We start from the raw sequence: 21,679 nt of genomic DNA, 5'->3' as shown, positions 1-21,679 counted from the left end.
AGCATGCATCAGTCAGATATTTCTGACCAGAATGATGAACTGTAATGGCACCAACCACCAAACATAAAAGCATGCTGCTGTAGTTCAGTGATGAGCTGCAGATTTTTTGTGTCCTACCCATTGTAGGTGATAGCAGTGATTGTGAATGATTTAGACACCATACATAGAATGCGGTCAGACTATGGTAGAATTACGCAATAAGGCCTGAGAAGGTGCAGTATATATCTAACATACCACGGCTAAGGGCTGTTCTTACAGTGGGGCAAAAAAGTATTTAGTCAGCCACCAATTGTGCAAGTTCTCCCACTTAAAAAGATGAGAGAGGCCTGTAATTTTCATCATAGGTACACTTCAACTATGACAGACAAAATTAGAAAAGAAAATCCAGAAAATCACATTGTAGGATTTTTAATGAATTTATTTGCAAATTATGGTGGAAAATAAGTATTTGGTCACCTACAAACAAGCAAGATTTTTGGCTCTCACAGACCTGTAACTTCTTCTTTAAGAGGCTCCTCTGTCCTCCACTCGTTACCTGTATTAATGGCACCTGTTTGAACTTGTTATCAGTATAAAAGACACCTGTCCACAACCTCAAACAGTCACACTCCAAACTCCACTAAGACCAAAGAGCTGTCAAAGGACACCAGAAACAAAATTGTAGACCTGCACCAGGCTGGGAAGACTGAATCTGCAATAGGTAAGCAGCTTGGTTTGAAGAAATCAACTGTGGGAGCAATTATTAGGAAATGGAAGACATACAAGACCACTGATAATCTCCCTCGATCTGGGGCTCCACGCAAGATCTCACCCCGTGGGGACAAAATGATCACAAGAACGGTGAGCAAAAATCCCAGAACCACACGGGGGGACCTAGTGAATGACCTGCAGAGAGCTGGGACCAAAGTAACAAAGCCTACCATCAGTAACACACTACGCCGCCAGGGACTCAAATCCTGCAGTGCCAGACGTGTCCCCCTGCTTAAGCCAGTACATGTCCAGGCCCGTCTGAAGTTTTCTAGAGAGCATTTGGATGATCCAGAAGAAGATTGGGAGAATGTCATATGGTCAGATGAAACGAAAATAGAACTTTTTGGTAAAAACTCAACTCGTCGTGTTTGGAGGACAAAGAATGCTGAGTTGAATCCAAAGAACACCATACCTACTGTGAAGCATGGGGGTGGAAACATCATGCTTTGGGGCTGTTTTTCTGCAAAGGGACCAGGACGACTGATCCGTGTAAAGGAAAGAATGAATGGGGCCATGTATCGTGAGATTTTGAGTGAAAACCTCCTTCCATCAGCAAGGGCATTGAAGATGAAACGTGGCTGGGTCTTTCAGCATGACAATGATCCCAAACACACCGCCCGGGCAACGAAGGAGTGGCTTCGTAAGAAGCATTTCAAGGTCCTGGAGTGGCCTAGCCAGTCTCCAGATCTCAACCCCATAGAAAATCTTTGGAGGGAGTTGAAAGTCCGTGTTGCCCAGCAACAGCCCCAAAACATCACTGCTCTAGAGGAGATCTGCATGGAGGAATGGGCCAAAATACCAGCAACAGTGTGTGAAAACCTTGTGAAGACTTACAGAAAACGTTTGACCTCTGTCATTGCCAACAAAGGGTATATAACAAAGTATTGAGATAAACTTTTGTTATTGACCAAATACTTATTTTCCACCATAATTTGCAAATAAATTCATTAAAAATCCTACAATGTGATGTTCTGGATTTTTTTTGTTTTTTTTTGTGTCTTTTATACTGACAACAAGTTCAAACAGGTGCCATTAATACAGGTAACGAGTGGAGGACAGAGGAGCCTCTTAAAGAAGAAGTTACAGGTCTGTGAGAGCCAGAAATGTTGCTTGTTTGTAGGTGACCAAATACTTATTTTCCACCATAATTTGCAAATAAATTCATAAAAAATCCTACAATGTGATTTTCTGGATTTTTTTTTCTCATTTTGTCTGTCATAGTTGAAGTGTACCTATGATGAAAATTACAGGCCTATCATCTTTTTAAGTGGGAGAACTTGCACAATTGGAGGCTGACAATACTTTTTTGCCCCACTGTATGTACGACTCAACGCGCAGTGTGTGGGTAGCCATGGTATATTGGCCATATACCGCACCCCCTCGTGCCTTATTGCTTAAATATACCATGGCTTTCAGGCAATCAGCATCCAGGACCAAACTACCTGGTTTATAATGCTCATTATACCTGAATTACCAGAGAAGAGGTGAGCAGTGGTAAGGTGATGTGTAGCAGGGCCTGTGGCTGGCTTGCCTGACCTGTCACAGTTTACCTCCCTCTAAGTGCCATCCCTGTTAACTCCAGATAGTTAGGGGTTATATTTGCTTCTTCTTCAAATATTTATTTTAAGACTGTCCCAAGAGGAAAGGCGATGCTTGGCCTAAAATGCAGCGGCAGAGACAATCACTCTGTGATTAATAACACATGAGCACTTAAAATACTGTAGTCTGACACACCGCCTCTCTGTGAAACCTCAGATATATAGCAGAGCGAGAAGCATGGTGATTTAGATCTTTACTTAAGGAATGGGCTCTGTGTTTTGAGCTCTGAGAATACAGTACTGACAGTGCTTTGTTCCTCTACCTCCTGTAACTTATGATCTGTCACCCTTTGAAAGGTGTATGGCTCCTTGGAGTGTTTTAAAGAAGTATGTTTTGGCAATAGTTCAGTACTCCCATGCCAGCATGCCAGTCACCCTGCCCTCTGTCTTCTGATACATGGAAATCAAACAGTAGGTTTACAGTATCAGATAGATGTTCTCCTCATTATCTCTAAGTCTAAGGCCGGGATTCAATCCGATCGCGGGTTATTGGCATTTCGGCTTTTAAAGGCAATGTTCCCACATTCGTGGAGTTTCCATTCATGCTGCATAGGTAAATCGGAAATTTCCTTTAAAAGAAACAATGCCTTTAGCCTGCAATCGGATTGAATTCCAGATTAAGTTCGATGCCATAGTCTTCATACAAAAGTGGCTCATCATATTAAACCGATCTCTTGGTGTATTGTTTACAGGTATATTTACACAGAGGATATTGTTCAAACAGCACTACTCATTCAAACAGCACTCCAATAGCACTTAGGTCTCAGACTCAGAGGTCCCACACTGCTAGGCCTCTATCAGCCTGTTGTTCTAGCGGAATTTCCAAGTCTTTTCCTTGTAGTCTTTTCCAGGACTGTTTTGCTAGCACAGACTGGAATATGTTCCGGGATTCTTCCGACGGCATTGAGGATTACACCACATCAGTCACTGGCTTCATCAATAAGTGCATCGATAACATTGTCCCCACAGTGACTGTACGTACATACCCCAACCAGAAGCAATGGATTACAGGCAACATCCGCACTGATCTAAAGGCTAGAGCTGCCGCTTTCAAGGAGCGGGACTCTAACCCGGAGGCTTATAAGAAATCCTGCTATGCCCTCCGACGAACCATCAAACAGACAAAGCATCAATAGAGGACTAAGATCAAATCGTACTACAACGGCTCCAACGCTCGTCGGATGTGGCAGGGCTTGCAAACTTGCTGGCTTCGAGGCAAGTAACACTGAAACATGCATGAGAGCATCAGCTGTTCCGGACGACTGTGTCGTCACACTCTCCGTAGCCGATTAAGACCTTTAAACAGGTCAACATTCACAAGGCCGCAGGGCCAGACGGATTACCAGGATGTGTACTCCGAGCATGCGTTGACCAACTGGCAAGTGTCTTCACTGACATTTTAAACCTCTCCCTGTCTGAGTCTGTAATACCAACATGTTTCAAGCAGACCACCATAGTTCCTGTGCCCAAGAACACTAAGGTAACCTGCCTAAATGACTACCGACCCGTAGCACTCACATCTGTAGCCATGAAGTGCTTTGAAAGGCTGGTCATGGCCCACATCAACACCATTTTCCCAGAAACTCTAGACCCACCCTAATTTGCATACCGCCCCAACAGATACACATATGATGCAATCTCTATTGCACTCCAAGCTGCCTTTTACCACCTGGACAAAAGGAACACCTATGTGAGAATGCTATTCATTGACTACAGCTTAGCATTCAACACCATAGTGCCCTCAAATCTTATCACTAAGCTAAGGACCCTGGGACTAAACACCTCCCTCTGCAACTGGATCCTGGACTTCCTGACAGGCTGCCCCCAGGTGGTAAGGGTAGGTAGCAACACATCCACCACGCTGATCCTCAACACAGGGGCCCCTCAGGGGTGCATGCTCAGTCCCCTCCTGTACTCCCTGTTCACTCATGTTTGCATGTCCAGGCATGACTCCAACACCATCATTAAGTTTGCAGATGACACAACAGTGGTAGGCCTGATCACTGACAACAATGAGACAGCCTTTTGGGAGGAGGTCAGAGACCTGGCTGTGTAGTGCCAGGACAACAACCTCTCCGTCATCAAGTCAGGAAATTATTGTGGACAACAGGAAAGGAGGACAGAGCACGCCCCCATTCTCATCGACTGGGCTGTTGTGGAGATGAGAGCTTCAAGTTCCTTGGTGTCCACATCACCAACAAACTATCATGGTCCATGTACACCAAGACAGTCGTGAAGAGGGCACGACAAAACCTATTGCCCCTCAGGAGACTGAAAAGATTTGGCATGGGTCCTCAGATCCTCAAAAGGTTCTACAGCTGCACCATCAAGAGCATCCGGACTGGTTGCATCACTGCCTGGTATGGCAACTGCTCGGCCTCCGACCGCAAGGCACTACAGAGGGTAGTGCGTGTGGCCCAGTAATCACTGGGGGCAAGCTTCCTGCCATCCAGGACCTCTATACCAGGCGGTGTCAGAGGAAGGCCCTAAAAATCCAGCCACCCTAGTCATAGACTGTTCTCTCTGCTACTGCACGGAAAGCGGTACCGGAGTCTAGGACCAAAAGGCTTCTCAACAGCTTCTACCCCCAAGCCATAAGACTCCCGAACAGCTAATCAAATGGCTACCCAGACTATTTGCATTGCCCCCCCTTTTAATCTGCTGCTATTTTCTGTTTATTATCTATGCATAGTCACTTTAATAACTCTACCTACATGTACATAACATATTACCTCAATTACCTCGACTAACCGCACATTGGCTCTGTTCCGGTACCCCCTGTATATAGTCTCGCTATTGTTATTTTACTGTCGCTCTGTAATTATTTGTTACTTTTATTTCTTATTTGTTACTTATCTATTTTTTACTTAACACGTATTCTTCTTAAAACTGCATTGTTGGTTAAGAGCTTGTAAGTAAGCATTTCACTGTAAGGTCTACACTTGTTGTACTCGGCACGTGACAAATAAAGTTTGATTTGATTTGTACAGTACTCTACAATTCTATCCTCCCTGGAATATGGTGAGGTTTGTTAGATGTTTATTTTTTTGGGGTTTCAAGGTGAACTGAGCACATATTTTCTACCACTCTGTAACAACTACATGACCCAAAGCACAGAGCACTGTTCATTCAATCACTTTGCCTGGAAAATCTGATCTGACATGGCAAGAGCATCTATCTATTTCCCTGGCTTCAAGAGAGACCCTCTTTGGTTAGAAAGCACAGCCAGCAGGCAATCCATAGAGAGAAAACAGTCTCATAGGGTTCTATCTCAATGAGGCAATCTGCTGTGCTCTGAAGTAATACTACAGTAAGTGGTGTGGGTATAGGATCAGGGTGTGGTACCTCCAGGGCCCGCTGCCTCCCTGGCTTTAGCCTGGCTGCGCTGCTCGGGGCCTGTAGGGGCTAGGCCGTCCACCTCCTGAAAGATACTGCACTGCTTGCCCCACACATGGTGAATCTGCATGGCAGCCTCTCGCTCTGCTACCAGGTCCAAATCCTGCTGAGCCAGATGGGCCCGCAGCTGCCTGATCTCAAACTGAGAGAGTGGGAGAGAGGGAGAGAGAGAGAGATGCATACAGTACATGTGTTATCCTTACATAGAAACACCTGAATAACCTTATAGAGCTCTGGCTCTCATATCCATCCACCATGCTAAAGGCCACCCACTGTACTTAATCAACTAGCTACACACCTGGTCTCTTACTTAACTGTGTTGGCTTTATTGACAAACCCTGGGTTGTGTCACACTGATCTTTGAACACATACATTACATATAGAGTGCATTCGGAAAGTATTCAGACCCCTTGACTTTTTTCACATTTTGTTACGTTACAACCTTATTCTAAAATGGATTAAATAAATAAAAATCCTCATCAATCTACACACAATAACCGAAGCGAAAACAGGTTTTTAGAATTTTTTGCTAATTTATAATAAAACAACAGAAATATCTTATTTACTTAAGTATTCAGAGGCTTTGCTATAAGAAGTTGAGCTCAGGTGTTTCCATTGATCCTCCTTGAGATGTTTCTACAACTTGATTGGAGTCCACCTGTGGTAAATTCAATTGATAGGACATGATTTGGAAAGGCAAATGCCTGTCTATGTAAGGTCCCACAGTTGACAGTGCATGTCAAAGCAAAAACTAAGCCATGAGGTCGAAGGAATAGCCCGTAGAGCTACGAGACAGGATTGTGTCGAGGCACAGATTTACGGAAGGGTACAAAAACATTTCTGCAGCATTGAAGGTTCTCAAGAACACAGTGGCATCCATCTTTCTTAAATGGAAGAAGTTAGGAACCAGCAAGACTCTTCCTAGAGCTGGCTGCCCGGCCAAACTGAGCAATCGGGGGAGAAGGGCCTTGGTCAGGAAGGTGACCAAGAACCCGATGGTCCCTCTGACAGAGCTCCAGAGTTCCTCTGTGGATATGGGAGAACCTTCCAGAAGGACAATCATCTCTGCTGCACTCCACCAATCAGGCTTTTATGGTAGAGTGGCCAGACTGAAGCCACTCTTCAGTAAAAGGCACATGACAGCCGACTTGGAGTTTGCGAAAAAAAGCCTGGACTCTCAGAGATTGAACTCTTTGGCCTGAATGCCAAGTGTCACGTCTGGAGGAAATCTGGCACCATCCCTACGGCTAAGCATGGTGGTGGCAGTATCATGGTGTGGGGATGTTTTTTCAGTGTCAGGGTCTGGGAGACAGGATCGAGGGAAAGATGAACGGAGCAAAGTACAGCGAGATCCTTGATGAAAACCTGCTCCAGACCGCTCAGGACCTCAGACTGGGGCAAAGGTTGACCTTCCGACAGCACAATGACCCTAAGCACAAATCCAAGACAACCCAGGAGTGGCTTCAGGGACAAGTCTCTGAATGTCCTTGAGTGGCCCAGCCAGAACCCGGACTTGAACCAGATCGAACATCGCTGGAGACCTGAAAATAGATGTTCAGCGACGCTCCCCATCCAACCTGACCTGAGCTTGAGAGGATATGCAGAGAAGAATGGGAGAAACTCCCCAAATACAGGTGTGCCAAGATTGTAGCGTCATACCCAAGAAGACTCAAGGCTGTAATAGCTGCCAAAGGTGCTTCAATAAAGTACTGAGTAAAGGGTCTGAATACTTATGTAAATGTGATATTTCAGTTAAAAAACATTTTTTAAATTAATTTGCTAACATTTCTACAAACGTGTTTTTGCTTTGTGATTATGGGGTATTGTGTGTAGATTAATGAGGGAAAAAACAATTTAATCTATTTTAGAATAAGGCTGTAACTAACAAAATGTGGAAAAAGTCAAGGGGTCTGAATACTTTTCGATTGCACTAAATGCCCTCTTCAGTCAACATGACCCAGCAGTGCTGTACAATGACAGTCAAGCTTTGCTATATTACATATGTGTACAAATGTGACTGGATCCTTTTTTGAATGTAAACCCCAGGATGGGAATAACAGGAACGTTGTGAAACATTGACTGAATACAGAACCTGATACTAGCTCCTCCTAAGGATATGTAATGTATTTATGTGTTCAAGGGTCAGTGTGACCCTACTCAGTGTTTGTCAGATTAAAGGTTTGGTTATTCCGCACATAAATGTTTGGATTTGAATGTGTTTTGTTTTCTCAAATCTATACAAAAGGTATTAGAAGTGAACGTCTTTTCATTCTTGGCAAGTTGCTGCCTTCTGCTGGTTGGAGATGTGTATGACAGGCACGGTCAGTACGTAGGAGGTGTGTGAACATACTGCCTGCTCCTGGCAGATCTGGGTGAGTCTCTCCAGCTGCTCCTCCCTGACAGCCTTGGCCTTCTCATACTGCTGGATCTCCATCTCCATCTCCACCTTCACCTGCAGCACGTAGGCTGGGACAGAACACAGGACAGACTGCTATGTAGGGGTCAACACATTCACACTGACACAACTTTATTTTATATATCTGTAGTAGGCCCCATTTGATTTGATTTGAACAGGCTTTGAGGTAGCCTACGTTTGCTCCATTTGGTGGGTGTGGCGGGGTGTGGCTTGAAGCAATGACTGACGTATTTGAAGGGCAGCGGTGCATTTTGAACCCACAACCCAACCCCTCCCTGTTTTTCAACTGGTCGTTCAGAAAGGCACAATTTCCTTTTAATTGAACGTTGCATTACGCTTTATCGTACTGAACGCAGCCCTGGTGACTTTTCTACTGCAAAATAATGAAAATAAAATTATGGTGACACCATTCAAATATACCCCCCCCCCCCAAAAAAAAAAAATATATTGCCTAACAACATATTGGTCCATATTATCAGGATGGTGTGTTATTTAACAATAAGCAATATCACCTGTAGCCCAACTGATGCAGCATAGTGGCTATAAATACATAGGTTGAAGCATGAGGTTGCCCGAATGTATTTGTGCTAATCATTAGCTGAACACAGAATCACCACAAGAGGGCGTAACATTCTTGTAAAATAATTCATTTAGAGTCAGTACAACGTGTGTATCTGTAGCAGATTATGTATGTATTTGTCACTGTTGTAAAGCAAGTATTGATTGCAGTTTGTAATAAGCATGGCAAAAAATGCTCTGTAAAGCTCAGTTAAAAGCAAGTTGGGATAATGATGTCATCCATAGGGGTGGAGCTGCAGGAATATTATTGCTGCATCTCTGCAGCCTGACAGTAAAAGACATGATACAGAGGAAACTGCACCCAATGCCCCCTCCACCCCCTGTGGCCCTCCCAGCCTCACCGTCGATTATCCTCTTGATCCTCCAGATGCGCAGGGTGATGATGAGGCCAATGGCGTCCCAGGGGCTGCTGGGGCCGTTGGCCACCGTTGAGGCCACCATGGGGGCCAGCGACAGCACTATGACTGCACCATCAAACACCTACACACACGCACACGCACACGCACACGCACATGCACACACACAGACAGGAACACACCACACACACAAACAAAGAATATTTGCAAGCAGACAATGGAGACTTCCTTTTTTGAACAATATATGAATGAAAAAACATGAACATCTCCCAGTGTCAGTGAGTGTTCCAATACAGTTCGTTCCTCCGGGTCTGTGGGTGGTTTCCAGGCTGAGGTCTGACATTGGGAGAATGACATTGCAGTGGAAGTGGTGGGGTGTTCAGAGCCCCACCTCAGGACTAATGCCCCCCCAGGGAGCTTACCTCCACTTTGTTCTCAATGTAATCCCAGATCCCCAGCACCACAATCCTGAACACCGTCTGAGAGAGGGAGGGAAAAAAAGAGGGGGAGGGAGAGGTAGGGAAAAAAGGGAGATGGAGAGAGTGGGGGAGAGAACCATAGCGATATAATTCATATTTCCTTTAGTTGTAAACATCCCCCTAAAAATCTTAATGTCTCAGAAAAAGTGAATTGCAGTTGTGATTCAGTTTTCTTTCATCTATCCACAGGTAATTCATCAATGACATTATATTAATCCAGTTCACTACCACAGCGGTCGGATTTCATCCAAACAATTAGAGATGCACACAGCACCCTGCACTAGCTAGAGCTGACTCAGCAGGGGCTGCAGAAAGCTACTGCACTACTCTCCTCTCTTTTCCTCACTTTTTCCATGTTTCTCTTCTTTTTCTCTCTTTTTCTCTTCTTTTCACAGATTCAGGGTATCACCTGAGATGAAGCTGCCCTGCCACATCCAATAGTTACATGAATCACTAAGGGTTAGCTTTCATTGATAACTAAAACACATCTCTCGACCAAATGGAGCAGCAGACTGATGAACAGAGAATAATTAAGATAAGTGCTGCTATGTCTGAGGAAATGGTAATCAATACGATTTACCTGAGTCTCTAATGTTAGTTAAAATCTATGGGGCAGCAGAAAAGCTCTATCTGCATTTGACATAAAGTGATTGTGTTGAGGATCGACACAATATATCAAGAGGAACCAACACTCATAGCAAGTTGTGAAGGGAAATTGTATTGGAATGAGTGAGAGAGAGGAGGCTGTAATGTAGTGAACAAACATGAGGAGCAAAGAAATAGCTACTGTTCTTACATTTGACTGATTTTTCTTCTGTCCATTGGCAAAATGTGTAGAATTACTGGAAGTTAACTGTGTTTCCCTTTTTGTTTTTTTAATGAATAAATTACTTGCTTAGACCTTGCTGGATCTCACAAAACCCTAATAAGTCGATAATGTGTTGATGGGGGAAAGGGCAGGCTTTAATAGGGTGTTGTAATCAGGATACACCACTGCACCTCTCTAGCTCACCTTTGTCTCATACTGCACACTATAGCATTAAATCAACCCTTGGCTGCATCAGCTGTAAGTGAGCCTGCTGCCACAGTGGGGGAGAGAGAAGGGAGAGGGGCTCACCTCAGCAAAGAACACAGACAGAATGACCAGGCTGATCCAGTGGATAATGCTGGCAAACTGCAACGCGTTGTTAACTATGAAGACAGCACAGAATAGACAACATTTAGAGATTCATTTAGAGGTTCAGATACTTTGTTAAATACTGGAGACGGACACACAATCACAGACATACAGGCCAGGACACATACATTCACACGCACGTGCGCACGCACAGGTTTGTCTGAATGCCTGTATTCATCCGCCTAATTGTGGCCAGCATCATACTGCATTTGGCTGTCAACTACAGCATTCCTCTTCCTCTTCACACGCCACCTCCCTTCCCATCTGTCTTTGTTTGCTGTGTTCACTGATCTGTCCATCAGTCCATTCATCTTCCTCCATCCCTCCCTCTCTCCGTACATTCACCCAGCAGACAGACAACCTTAATCACCCCATTCATTTATATTTCCCTCCCAACTGTCCCGTCTCTTAAATCTGCCTCCAGGGACTTGTAAAGACTTGAATGCATTAAAATACATCCACATTGACATGATGGAGGCCCTACAGTATCATCCTTCATAGAGCTTGTGACACCATAGAGGTGATGACTCCTGACCTTATCCCCATGATAGATGAGGACACCTCCCTCCCCAGAGCCAGAGGATGCAGATGAGGTCATCTCCATGTGAGACGGGTCACAGTGGCATTAGACCACCTGACACTGTGCTTACTAATGAGGCTGATATCATAGAGAGGAGAGATCACAGCCCCAGGTCCTGGACCTGTCACTGTCACTGCATTATACTGTTTTTATAGAGAGGAGAGATCACAGCCCCAGGTCCTGGACCTGCCACTGCCACTGCATTATACTGTTTTTATAGAGAGGAGAGATCACAGCCCCAGGCCCTGGACCTGTCACTGCCACTGCATTATACTGTTTTTATAGAGAGGAGAGATCACAGCTCCAGGTCCTGGACCTGTCACTGCCACTGCATTATCAAACAGTATTATACAACAGGCCTAGGGCCAATATTATCTACATCCATAACAGCAGATGTGCATTATTGTATATTCCAACATACTTTACCACAGCTGTTTTGTATGTCTTAACTTCACTAGGGGTCAAATCACATTTTGTGTATCTTCCATCACAATCTTTGTGACAGTTTAAGTTGCAGAAGTCTAGCCCTTTTAAATTGTCATTGCATGAAAACAAGTCCAGAAGATCCATGTTCTAATACAGAGACAGTTCCAGGGTCACTCACACTGCAGGAGCTTGGTGTCGATGAGCAGCTCCAGACACAGCAGCACCACCACCAGGATGACACAGGCGACCAGGAAACAGTTAAAGCCAGCACTTAGCAGACACACCTGCCACGGGGCTGCCCTCCGCCCACAGCACGGCTTCAGCCAGTTAGACCTGACACCAGAGAGACAGAGAGGAGGGGGTGGAATGCAGAGACAAAGGAGAATGTCATTAAATGCAAATCAGAGAAGGACATGTATTCAAATTTATTAGTTCTCTTTCAAACCTCTATGTCAGGGGCCGGCAACAGGCGGCCCGTGGGCCAAAACAGGCTTGCAAGTGATTTTCTTTGCTCCCTCAAAGTTTTTTGTAAAATAAATCACATATACATTAGGTAAAAAAAAAACGTAAAAATTGTCAGGAATTCAGCAAAAAATGTGTTTAATTTAGGAAGTCTGTTCCCAAGTGTTCCCGCTAATTAAAAAAAGACATCTGGGATCATGCCTCAATGTAATCAAGGTATGAAATTATTGCTATTTTCAAATACAATCTCTTATTGGGCTTTGTTGTTGTCAATTTGCAGTGTTCAAATTATAATTATGTTCCGACCCCCTGACCATCTGCTCCGACATTATTTAAATATTGAAAAAAATCTGTCTACAGACAGAAACAATGTAACACAATATGAAGTCCTATGGGGCAAAGACTTACAAGCATTAGAAACAACACTGGGTGTGGATACGGTGGGAACATGTGGGTCTGAGCACCTGTGATTTCATTAATATATGTGGAAATGTATGTAAATGTTAAGTGGACTATTGTTTTTGTCTATGTATGTTTTTGTTTAAAAACAAACATTACAAAAAAAGAATCGGCCGGAGGCTGAATCTAGTTGCCTACCTCTACTCTATGACAGACAGTACAGTACAGTGGTGTCACGCCCTGACCTTAGAGAGCCTTTTATTCTGAAATTGGGTTAGGTTGGGGTGTGACTAGGGTGGGTACTCTAGTTTTGTTATTTCTATGTTGGCCTGGTATGGTTCCCAATCAGAGGCAGCTGTCTGTCTATCGTTGTCTCTGATTGGGGATCATATTTAGGCAGCCTTTTCCCACCTGTTTGTTGTGGGATCTTGTTTTTGTATTGTTGCCTTTGAGCACGACAAAGCTGCACGTTAGTTTATTTTTTCTTTCTTGTTTTTGTGCCGGTTCTCAGAATAAAAGATGATGAGCCCAAACCACGCTGCATTTTGGTCCGATTCTTACAACAACGATCGTGACAAGTGGAGTCGTTGAGAAGTGCTTTCTACTTGGTGTTATACTCTGAGTCAGCATAGGACACAGTTCCAATCAGGCACAAATAACACAATATTACACATCCACACATACATACTACTGATTTGTGACAATGTTTGTCTGAGCATTTGTTGAATTGACCAACTAAAGTTGAATCTAAACTCAAACAACAGTGTGAGAAATTAGTGCTCTAGAATCACACAGCGCTTGTGTTTGCCTTGTGGCACCACTCACCACATGGCCATATTTACTCAGCTTTACAAACAAGATGTATTTGGCAGTTTTGAGAGCTGAGCAGTATGTTGAAGCCATAGAACTCAAACTTTTTATGATCTCTTTAATTAGAGATATAAAGATATTTCCAAACCAGATCTCTGTGCTCAGTGTGCCTCATCCCTCTGGGAGCAGACTGTTGTGTTGTGTTGTGTTCCAGCCACCTTCATGCTGGCTGGCTGTGTGACCTCATCTTGTGGCTCTCAGAGGGCTTCAGTGGGGCTGTATCCACACCATCTGGAGGCCACAGACCTCCTCCTCATCTCTCCTCATTCACAGCCAAAAATATGATTGCTCGCAGGATGATGATGGCTTCATCTGATTTCCATGACAATATTCATACACTACTGGGTTTTTCTGTTTCTCTCTCTTCTGACAGGGATGGAGTAGGTGGTAACAGGGTGTGGGTCGGATCCGTAATATCACCTTTACATCTCATGACCCATATGTCAGTCATTCATGCACACTGCCATCCATTCCCCAGTGATCTGACAGTAGGTTCCAGTGATCCCCCTCCCTCTAAAATCTAAACGGCCATGCATTTCCATCAGTGTGCAGATAAGAGTGGCATTTCCCAGGTGAGTTAGGCCTTTGTCTGGATACATTGTGTCTATCTTAAATCCAACCTCTCCTCTGTGTCCCTCCTACCAGACGCTAGGCCAGAGACAGGCTCCCAGAGATTTATGGTCAATAAATAATGGCAGATCTGTGCGAGGCAGACAGGGCTTTCCCTCCCTGTCACTACTCTGTATTTTACACAGACAAAACTACTCTGATATTTCCAGTGAGAGAGCTTCTTAGGGGCAGACAGTGAAAGATGCATGTCCTCTGAAAAACAGCACTTTGTCATTGTCACCTGTCCCCGAGTGAAGAAATCCCATTGCCAATGTCCGTCTTTTAGCACAAGAGAGGAAGAAAGATTCTACTTCCAGTCTTCAGGACAGAACAGGCAAACAGACAGAGGCAGTTATTTTTGAAGGCACTGGGGCTGTGCAGAGAGGGGTAGAGAGAGAAAAGAGAGAGAGGGGGAAGGGGAGCCAGAGCAAGAGAGTGAGAGAGGCCCAGTGAGATGAGCCAGTTTGCGGCTACAGCTGGACCTCCGGTGGAGGACTGGATATCCTGTCCACCTGGTGCCAAGATCAGCAGAGGGGCTGGGGGTTGGAGCAGGGCCATGCTGTGTCAATGAGCAATCCCAGGGGCGAACTGGCACACACTGCTGCCCACTGCACCACTGCCTGTCACTCTGATCCAAGCCATGCCAACAGATTAGGAGCTCAACACTGGAGGTGACAGGGAATTAGAGGAAGCTTCTATGTGATAGCAGAAAATACATTCATTGGCCAGTAGGGACAGTATATCACGTTACATGTGTGACTCAATGCTGCAAGACTGTTTTGAGAATACTGATTGAAATATGTTTCAACATCAGCAAAACAAAGGAGTTGATTGTTGACTTCTGGAAGTAGAGGAGGGAACACACCCCGATCCACATCAACGGGACTGCAGTATAGAGAGTCAGCAGTTTTAGGTGTCCACATCACTGATCATGGACCAACAACACCACCACTCTCGTCAAGAGGGTGCAACAGCGTCTCTACTTCCTAAGGCGGCTAAAGAAATTTGGCATGCCACCCCGGGTCCTCTCCAAATACTACCGCTGCACCATCAAAAGCGTCCTGACCGGTTGCATCACGGTCTGGTATGGGAATTTCCAGGCCCAGGTGAAGATGGCCCAGTACATCACTGGGACCGTGCTCACACTCATCCAGGACATCTACTCGAAACGTTGCCTGAGGAAGGCCCGAAGCATCATCAAGGACCCCACCCATCCCAGCTGTTCATTCCCTCACCGTCGAGCAGACGGTATCGCAGCATGAGGTCTGATACCAACAGGCTCAGAAACAGTTTTTATTTACAAGCCATCAGACTGCTGAACGCTTGAACTGGACTGACCACCTGCACTGCCTCTCCGCACCTTAACACACATGCACTCACTCAAGCGCACACGCACGCACATACACACACTAAACATGCTACACACACTGTCACGTTCCTGACCTTATTTTCCTTTGTTTAACTTTGTTTAGTTGGTCAGGACGTGAGCTGGGTGGGTAGTCTATGTTATGTGTTTCTATGTTGGGTTCAATGTGTTGCCTGATATGGTTCTCAATTAGGGGCAGGTGTTTGACGTTTCCTCTGATTGAGAACCATATTAAGGTAGGTTGTTCACACTGTTTGTTTGTGGGTGATTGTTGCTGTGTCTGTGTTTGTTACACCACACGGTACAGTCTCGTCTCGTTCGTTCGTTCTTTCCTGTTCATGCGTTCATTGTTTTTTATGTTCACAAGTTCAGGTCTGTTTAACGTCGTTTGTTGTTTTGTAGTTTATTCAAGTGTTCTTCGTGTTTCGTCTTCATTTAATAAATCATTATGTCTACATACCTCGCTGCGTGTTGGTCCGATCCATGCTCCTCCTCGTCTGAGGAGGAGAACGAATATGACAGCCGTTACAGAATCACCCACCTACAAAGGATCAAGCAGCGGGGAAAAAGGCAGCGACAGCAGCAGCAGAAATCCCAGGACTCCTGGACATGGGAGGAGATTTTGAACGGAGAAGGACCCTGGGCACAGGCTGGGGAGTATCGCCGCCCCAAAGCTGAGCTGGAGGAAGCGAAAGCTGAGCGGCGGTGATATGAGGAGGCAGCACGGCAGCGCGACAGGTACGAGAGGCAACCCCAGAATTTTTTTTGGGGGGGGGGCTAGAGAGGAGTGTGGCTAAGCCAGGTAGCAGACCTGAGCGCACTCCTCGTGCTAATTATAAGCAACGCGTTACTGGTCAGGCACCGTGTTATGCGGTTAAGCGCACGGTGTTGCCAGTGCGTGCCCATAGCCCGGTGCGCTATAGGGCAGCCCCCCGAAAGTGTCATGTGAGTGTGGGCATCCAGCCGGGGCGTATTGTGCCTGCTCAGCGCGTCTGGTCTCCGGTACGCAGTTTCGGTCCAGGGTATCCTGCGCCGGCTCTGCGTGCTGTGTCTCCGGGGCGCTGGGAGGGTGCAGTGCGTCCTATGCCTACGCTCCGCTCGTACCGGGCAAATGTGGGAGTGGAGCCTAAGGGAGAGGTGCGCGTAGTAGGCACTAGATCTCCATTGCTCATCCACAGCCCGGTTCAACCTGTGCCTGCACTCTGGAGGGTACGGGCTGGAGTAGTATTCCAGCATGGGGGAGTGGTGCCAAGGCTGCGCACCAGAGCTCCAGTGCTCCCCCACAGCCCGGTCCTTCAGGTGCCTCTTCTTAACATCAAGCCTCCTGTAGGTCTCTCCAGCCTGGTGGGTCCTGTGGCAGCCCCACGCACCAGGCTGTCTCTCCGTCTCCTCCCTACAGGTGTGCCCGTCTGCCCAGAGCCGCCTGCACTGCCAGTCTGCCCAGAACTGCCTGCCTGCCCAGCGCTGTCTGAGCTGCCTGCCTGCCCAGCGCTGTCAGAGCTGCCCGTCTGTCCTGAGCCGTCAGAACTGCCCGTCTGTCCCGAGCCGTCAGAGCTGCCCGTCTGTCCCGAGCCGTCAGAGCTGCCCGTCTGTCCCGAGCCGTCAGAGCTGCCCGTCTGTCCCGATCCGTCAGAGCTGCCCGTCTGTCCCGAGCCGTCAGAGCCGTCCGCCAGACAGGAGCAGCCAGAGCCGTCCGCCAGACAGGAGCAGCCAGAGCCATCCGCCAGACAGGAGCAGCCAGAGCCGTCCGCCAGACAGGAGCAGCCAGAGCCGTCCGCCAGACAGGAGCAGCCAGAGCTGTCCGCCAGACAGGAGCAGCCAGAGCCGTCCGCCAGACAGGAGCAGCCAGTGCCGTCAGCCAGCCAGGAGCAGCCAGTGCCGTCAGCCAGCCAGGAGCAGCCAGTGCCGTCAGCCAGCCAGGAGCAGCCAGTGCCGTCAGCCAGCCAGGAGCAGCCAGTGCCGTCAGCCAGCCAGGAGCAGCCAGTGCCGTCAGCCAGCCAGGAGCAGCCAGGAGCAGCCAGTGCCGTCAGCCAGCCAGGAGCAGCGAGAGCCGTCAGCCAGCCAGGAGCAGCCAGAGCCGTCAGCCAGCCAGGATCCGCCAGAGCCGTCAGCCAGCCAGGATCCGCCAGAGCCGTCAGCCAGCCAGGATCCGCCAGAGCCGTCAGCCAGCCAGGATCCGCCAGAGCCGTCAGCCAGCCAGGATCCAGAGCCATCCGCGAGCCATCCGGTAGACAATAATAATAAAAGTCTGGTTGCAGCAGTTGTAATGTGTGTGTAACGGCTGTCATATTCGTTCTCCTCCTCAGACGAGGAGCACCGGAATGAGGCAGCACCGGAATGAGGGGCAACACCGGACTGACTGGCGGATCCTGGCTGGCTGGCTCTGGCGGATCTGCCTCATTCGGTGCTGCCTCATTCCGGTGCTCCTCGTCTGAGGAGGAGAACGAATATGACAGCCGTTACACACACATTACAACTGCTGCAACCAGACTTTTATTATTATTGTCTACCGGATGGCTCGCGGATGGCTCTGGATCCTGGCTGGCTGACGGCTCTGGCTGCTCCTGGCTGGCTGACGGCTCTCGCTGCTCCTGGCTGGCTGACGGCACTGGCTGCTCCTGGCTGCTCCTGGCTGGCTGACGGCACTGGCTGCTCCTGGCTGGCTGACGGCACTGGCTGCTCCTGGCTGGCTGACGGCACTGGCTGCTCCTGGCTGGCTGACGGCACTGGCTGCTCCTGGCTGGCTGACGGCACTGGCTGCTCCTGGCTGGCTGACGGCACTGGCTGCTCCTGTCTGGCGGACGGCTCTGGCTGCTCCTGTCTGGCGGACGGCTCTGGCTGCTCCTGTCTGGCGGACGGCTCTGGCTGCTCCTGTCTGGCGGATGGCTCTGGATGGCTCTGGATGGCTCGCGGATGGCTCTGGATCCTGGCTGGCTGACGGCTCTGGCAGATCCTGGCTGGCTGACGGCTCTGGCGGATTTACATGTGTAAATATTGGACTATAAATTGTGCCTCCCTGTTTTATACTTATGCTATAAAAAACATTGTTCACGTTAATACATCCATCCATCCATCCACCCCGATAGCCAGGATCCGCCAGCCAGCCAGGATCCGCCAGCCAGCCAGGATCCGCCAGAGCCAGCCAGCCAGGATCCGCCAGAGCCAGCCAGCCAGGATCCGCCAGAGCCAGCCAGCCAGGATCCGCCAGAGCCAGCCAGCCAGGATCCGCCAGTCAGTCCGGTGTTGCCCCTCATTCCGGTGCTGCCTCATTCCGGTGCTCCTCGTCTGAGGAGGAGAACGAATATGACAGCCGTTAGACACACATTACAACTGCTGCAACCAGACTTTTATTATTATTGCTAAATACTGCACAATTTAAACACATGCCCCCAATCCGCCCTTCCCGAAAACATGTGTAAATATTGGACTATAAATTGTGCCTCCCTGTTTTATACTTATGCTATAAAAAACATTGTTCACGTTAATACATCCATCCATCCATCCACCCCGACCAAACACCCAACTTTCGATTTTGCCTTAAGTAACCTTCGGTCTTATGTAACCATACCAAACGTAACGTATCATACTAATTTGAGTGTCCCGGATTGATGTTGACTATGTTACGTCTACTGAGACCAGGCTGCATTTATTGGCCTGTCTGCCACAGCTATTTGAAAGGGTAGCACACTAACACAGCACTTTTTTCTAGGAAACACTGGTGTTAGGTTCTGGATTAAAAAGGCTAATTTAATGTGTATGGTTTCATAATTAATTTAAAGTGATCCTTCCAGCAAGGAGGAAAGGTATTAATGTAATAAAATGGTAAAGAGAAACCCTGTCTGGAAGCATTGCAATTGGCCATGATGGATTATTCGAAGCTCAGAAAGCTCAGAACTCAGAAATCATTTTAAACCTAGAGTACTGAAGACTTTAAGTATTTATGAGCAAGTGAAGTAGTATCAGTGGTAAAACACTGTGAGTGAGAGAGGGAAATTCCCTCAGTCTCAGCCGGTCATAGCCCATACATTAACAGGCAATACTTCAAGATCTACACGCACACACACACTAGCAACAGTCATTGAAATTGTTAAAAGGTTTTCCCAAAAATCAAATAAATGCAACGGACAATGGATAAAGATACTCCAAACTTTTAGATTTGTTTTAATCCGTCTGATATTAACTGAATTAGAGCACATGGATTTTGGTGGGAATTCAGTAAATGCACTCATATATACATTTTATCATTGTAGCATGTATTTTTTAAGTATTTTGTGTTCAAATAAAGACAATTATATGTGCCTCATTTACATAACTACACCAGGGTGTATTTGCATATATGAATTAACATAAAGGTGTGGAACAGGGATGCAACCAACAAACACTTGCTCTGTCTACCCTATCTGCACTCACCTGCGCTGTCCAGACTGCCTCATAAATTACTGTTGTTGTCACGTTATCTTGCATAATTCAAAAAGTTTGTAAATAGCATGATACCCTCGGATTAAAATTCAACACGCTTGGCTCTAGATTACAACTAGCTAAACATACTTTAAATTGTTTGAAAATCAGACATAATATCACTATAATCTGATTGTTCATTTTAACTTTCATGTCAGCAGAGTTGGGTACAGTAGATTACTTTCTAAATGTAATCTGTTATAGTTACTAGTTACCTGTCCAAAATTATAATCAGTAACGTAATTTTTGGATTACCCAAACTCAGTAACGTAATCTGATTACATTCAGTTACTTTTAGATTACGTTTGCCTTAAGAGGCATTTGAAGAAGACAAAAATGTATATTACCAATTGAATGACATCTATTGCAGGACAAATCAATGTTAAGGTTTACATAGCTGGCCATATATGGATGTAACATTTTAAATTTTGGGGTTGGTTATGTAAGCTTCTTCTAACCCATCGCTTTCTACTAAATATAATAATATGATTAAATTATATCTTTACATTAAAAACCTAAAAAGTCTATCAGAATTCCAGTAATTCCAATAAATGTTATACCCATTGATCTTCAAGAATAGAACTTGGAAATATGGAAGTATAGATTAGCCAAATTGTTTTACCTGAGCATGACCCCAAAACTAAGGACTTATTAGCCAACCCTAATCTGTTGTTTATGATTGTGTTGTCATGGAGGACTGATTAGGCTCATTGATTCGAATTCAAAAATAAATGCTGCGCTCATGGAATGGCATGCTTTGAGCACTACTGAAAGTGCTATTTACATGTGAAAAATGAATGCCATATGCTGCACTTGCCTTAGGCCTATTGTTTACCTCTTTGTTGGTGACACTTTGATATCTTGATAATATACAGCTGTTTAAAGGGCAAATCCACAGATGAAACAATAACAAAATGGGCGCCCCGCCTCTGTTTTGTTAAAAAGCTGAGGGATGGGCCTGGAGAAATGTAACCACTCTCAGATTAATAGACAGAGCTATGAATGCAAGGGCTGACCATCCATGATATCAAAAATATTGTTTTAACCATGTTATGAGTGTTTGTTTAGATTTACAATGTTTACAAACATTGTAGAAAAACAAGTTTATATTTTGGGTTCTCATGGAGTGTGACAGTTGAACTAAACTCATGAGGCATTTATACATTTTATTCTTCAAGAATCAATGGATATGAGAGCAGCAGTGTGATTCACATCAATGCACAATGTAGATATCAATAATAAGTGATATCCGTATCGCCGTAGACTACACCACTGCTGCCATCCCTACTCCAAGCGTTTATTCAAATTGGATAATCTTTGATGCCGACAGCAGCCGCACCATTGGAAGACATAGATTGGACTTTATCCCGCAAAAGCCTATTCCTGCTCTTTTCCCACTATCCATCAAACACATTTGGTGTGTCATCATAGTGGTCTCTGACTTGTGGTCAGACTCGCTCAGGTGAAACAAACTTACATTTACGCCTTTTTTCAATGCGGATTTGAAAGTCATTGAGAAAACAGAGAAGTGTCAAAGATTTTTTTCACAAACATCCTTTCTGAATTTAAAAGTAATCCTTGAAGTAATCATCTAGTTTTTCAAAAGTATCTGTAATCTGATTTCAATATTTTAGCTGGTAACGTAATGGATAAACAGCTAAAAAAAAATTGTAATCCCTTACATGTAATCCTTTACTCCCCAACCCTGCATTTCAGCGCATCTAATTTGTAAAAACATTTTTATTAAAGATTTACTAT

General features: G+C 45.9%; 1 protein-coding gene across 1 annotated transcript in view; it reads right to left on the bottom strand.

The window, feature by feature from the left end:
- The window catches only part of LOC120053226 (transmembrane protein 266-like), a 62,688-nt gene that overhangs the window by 1,101 nt on the left and 39,908 nt on the right, over positions 1-21,679 (bottom strand). Inside the window, exons 3-8 of the mRNA XM_039000374.1 lie at positions 11,936-12,090; positions 10,692-10,765; positions 9,518-9,574; positions 9,081-9,219; positions 8,095-8,210; positions 5,694-5,886 (exon numbers count right to left, since the gene is read on the bottom strand). Of these exons, the coding sequence (XP_038856302.1) occupies positions 5,694-5,886; positions 8,095-8,210; positions 9,081-9,219; positions 9,518-9,574; positions 10,692-10,765; positions 11,936-12,090 (734 nt within the window). The remainder of the gene's footprint in view (positions 1-5,693; positions 5,887-8,094; positions 8,211-9,080; positions 9,220-9,517; positions 9,575-10,691; positions 10,766-11,935; positions 12,091-21,679) is intronic.

The sequence above is a fragment of the Salvelinus namaycush genome, chromosome 9 (assembly GCF_016432855.1).
Source record: "Salvelinus namaycush isolate Seneca chromosome 9, SaNama_1.0, whole genome shotgun sequence".
Classification (NCBI taxonomy): domain Eukaryota; kingdom Metazoa; phylum Chordata; class Actinopteri; order Salmoniformes; family Salmonidae; genus Salvelinus; species Salvelinus namaycush.
This window is presented reverse-complemented; position numbering and strand designations above follow the sequence as displayed.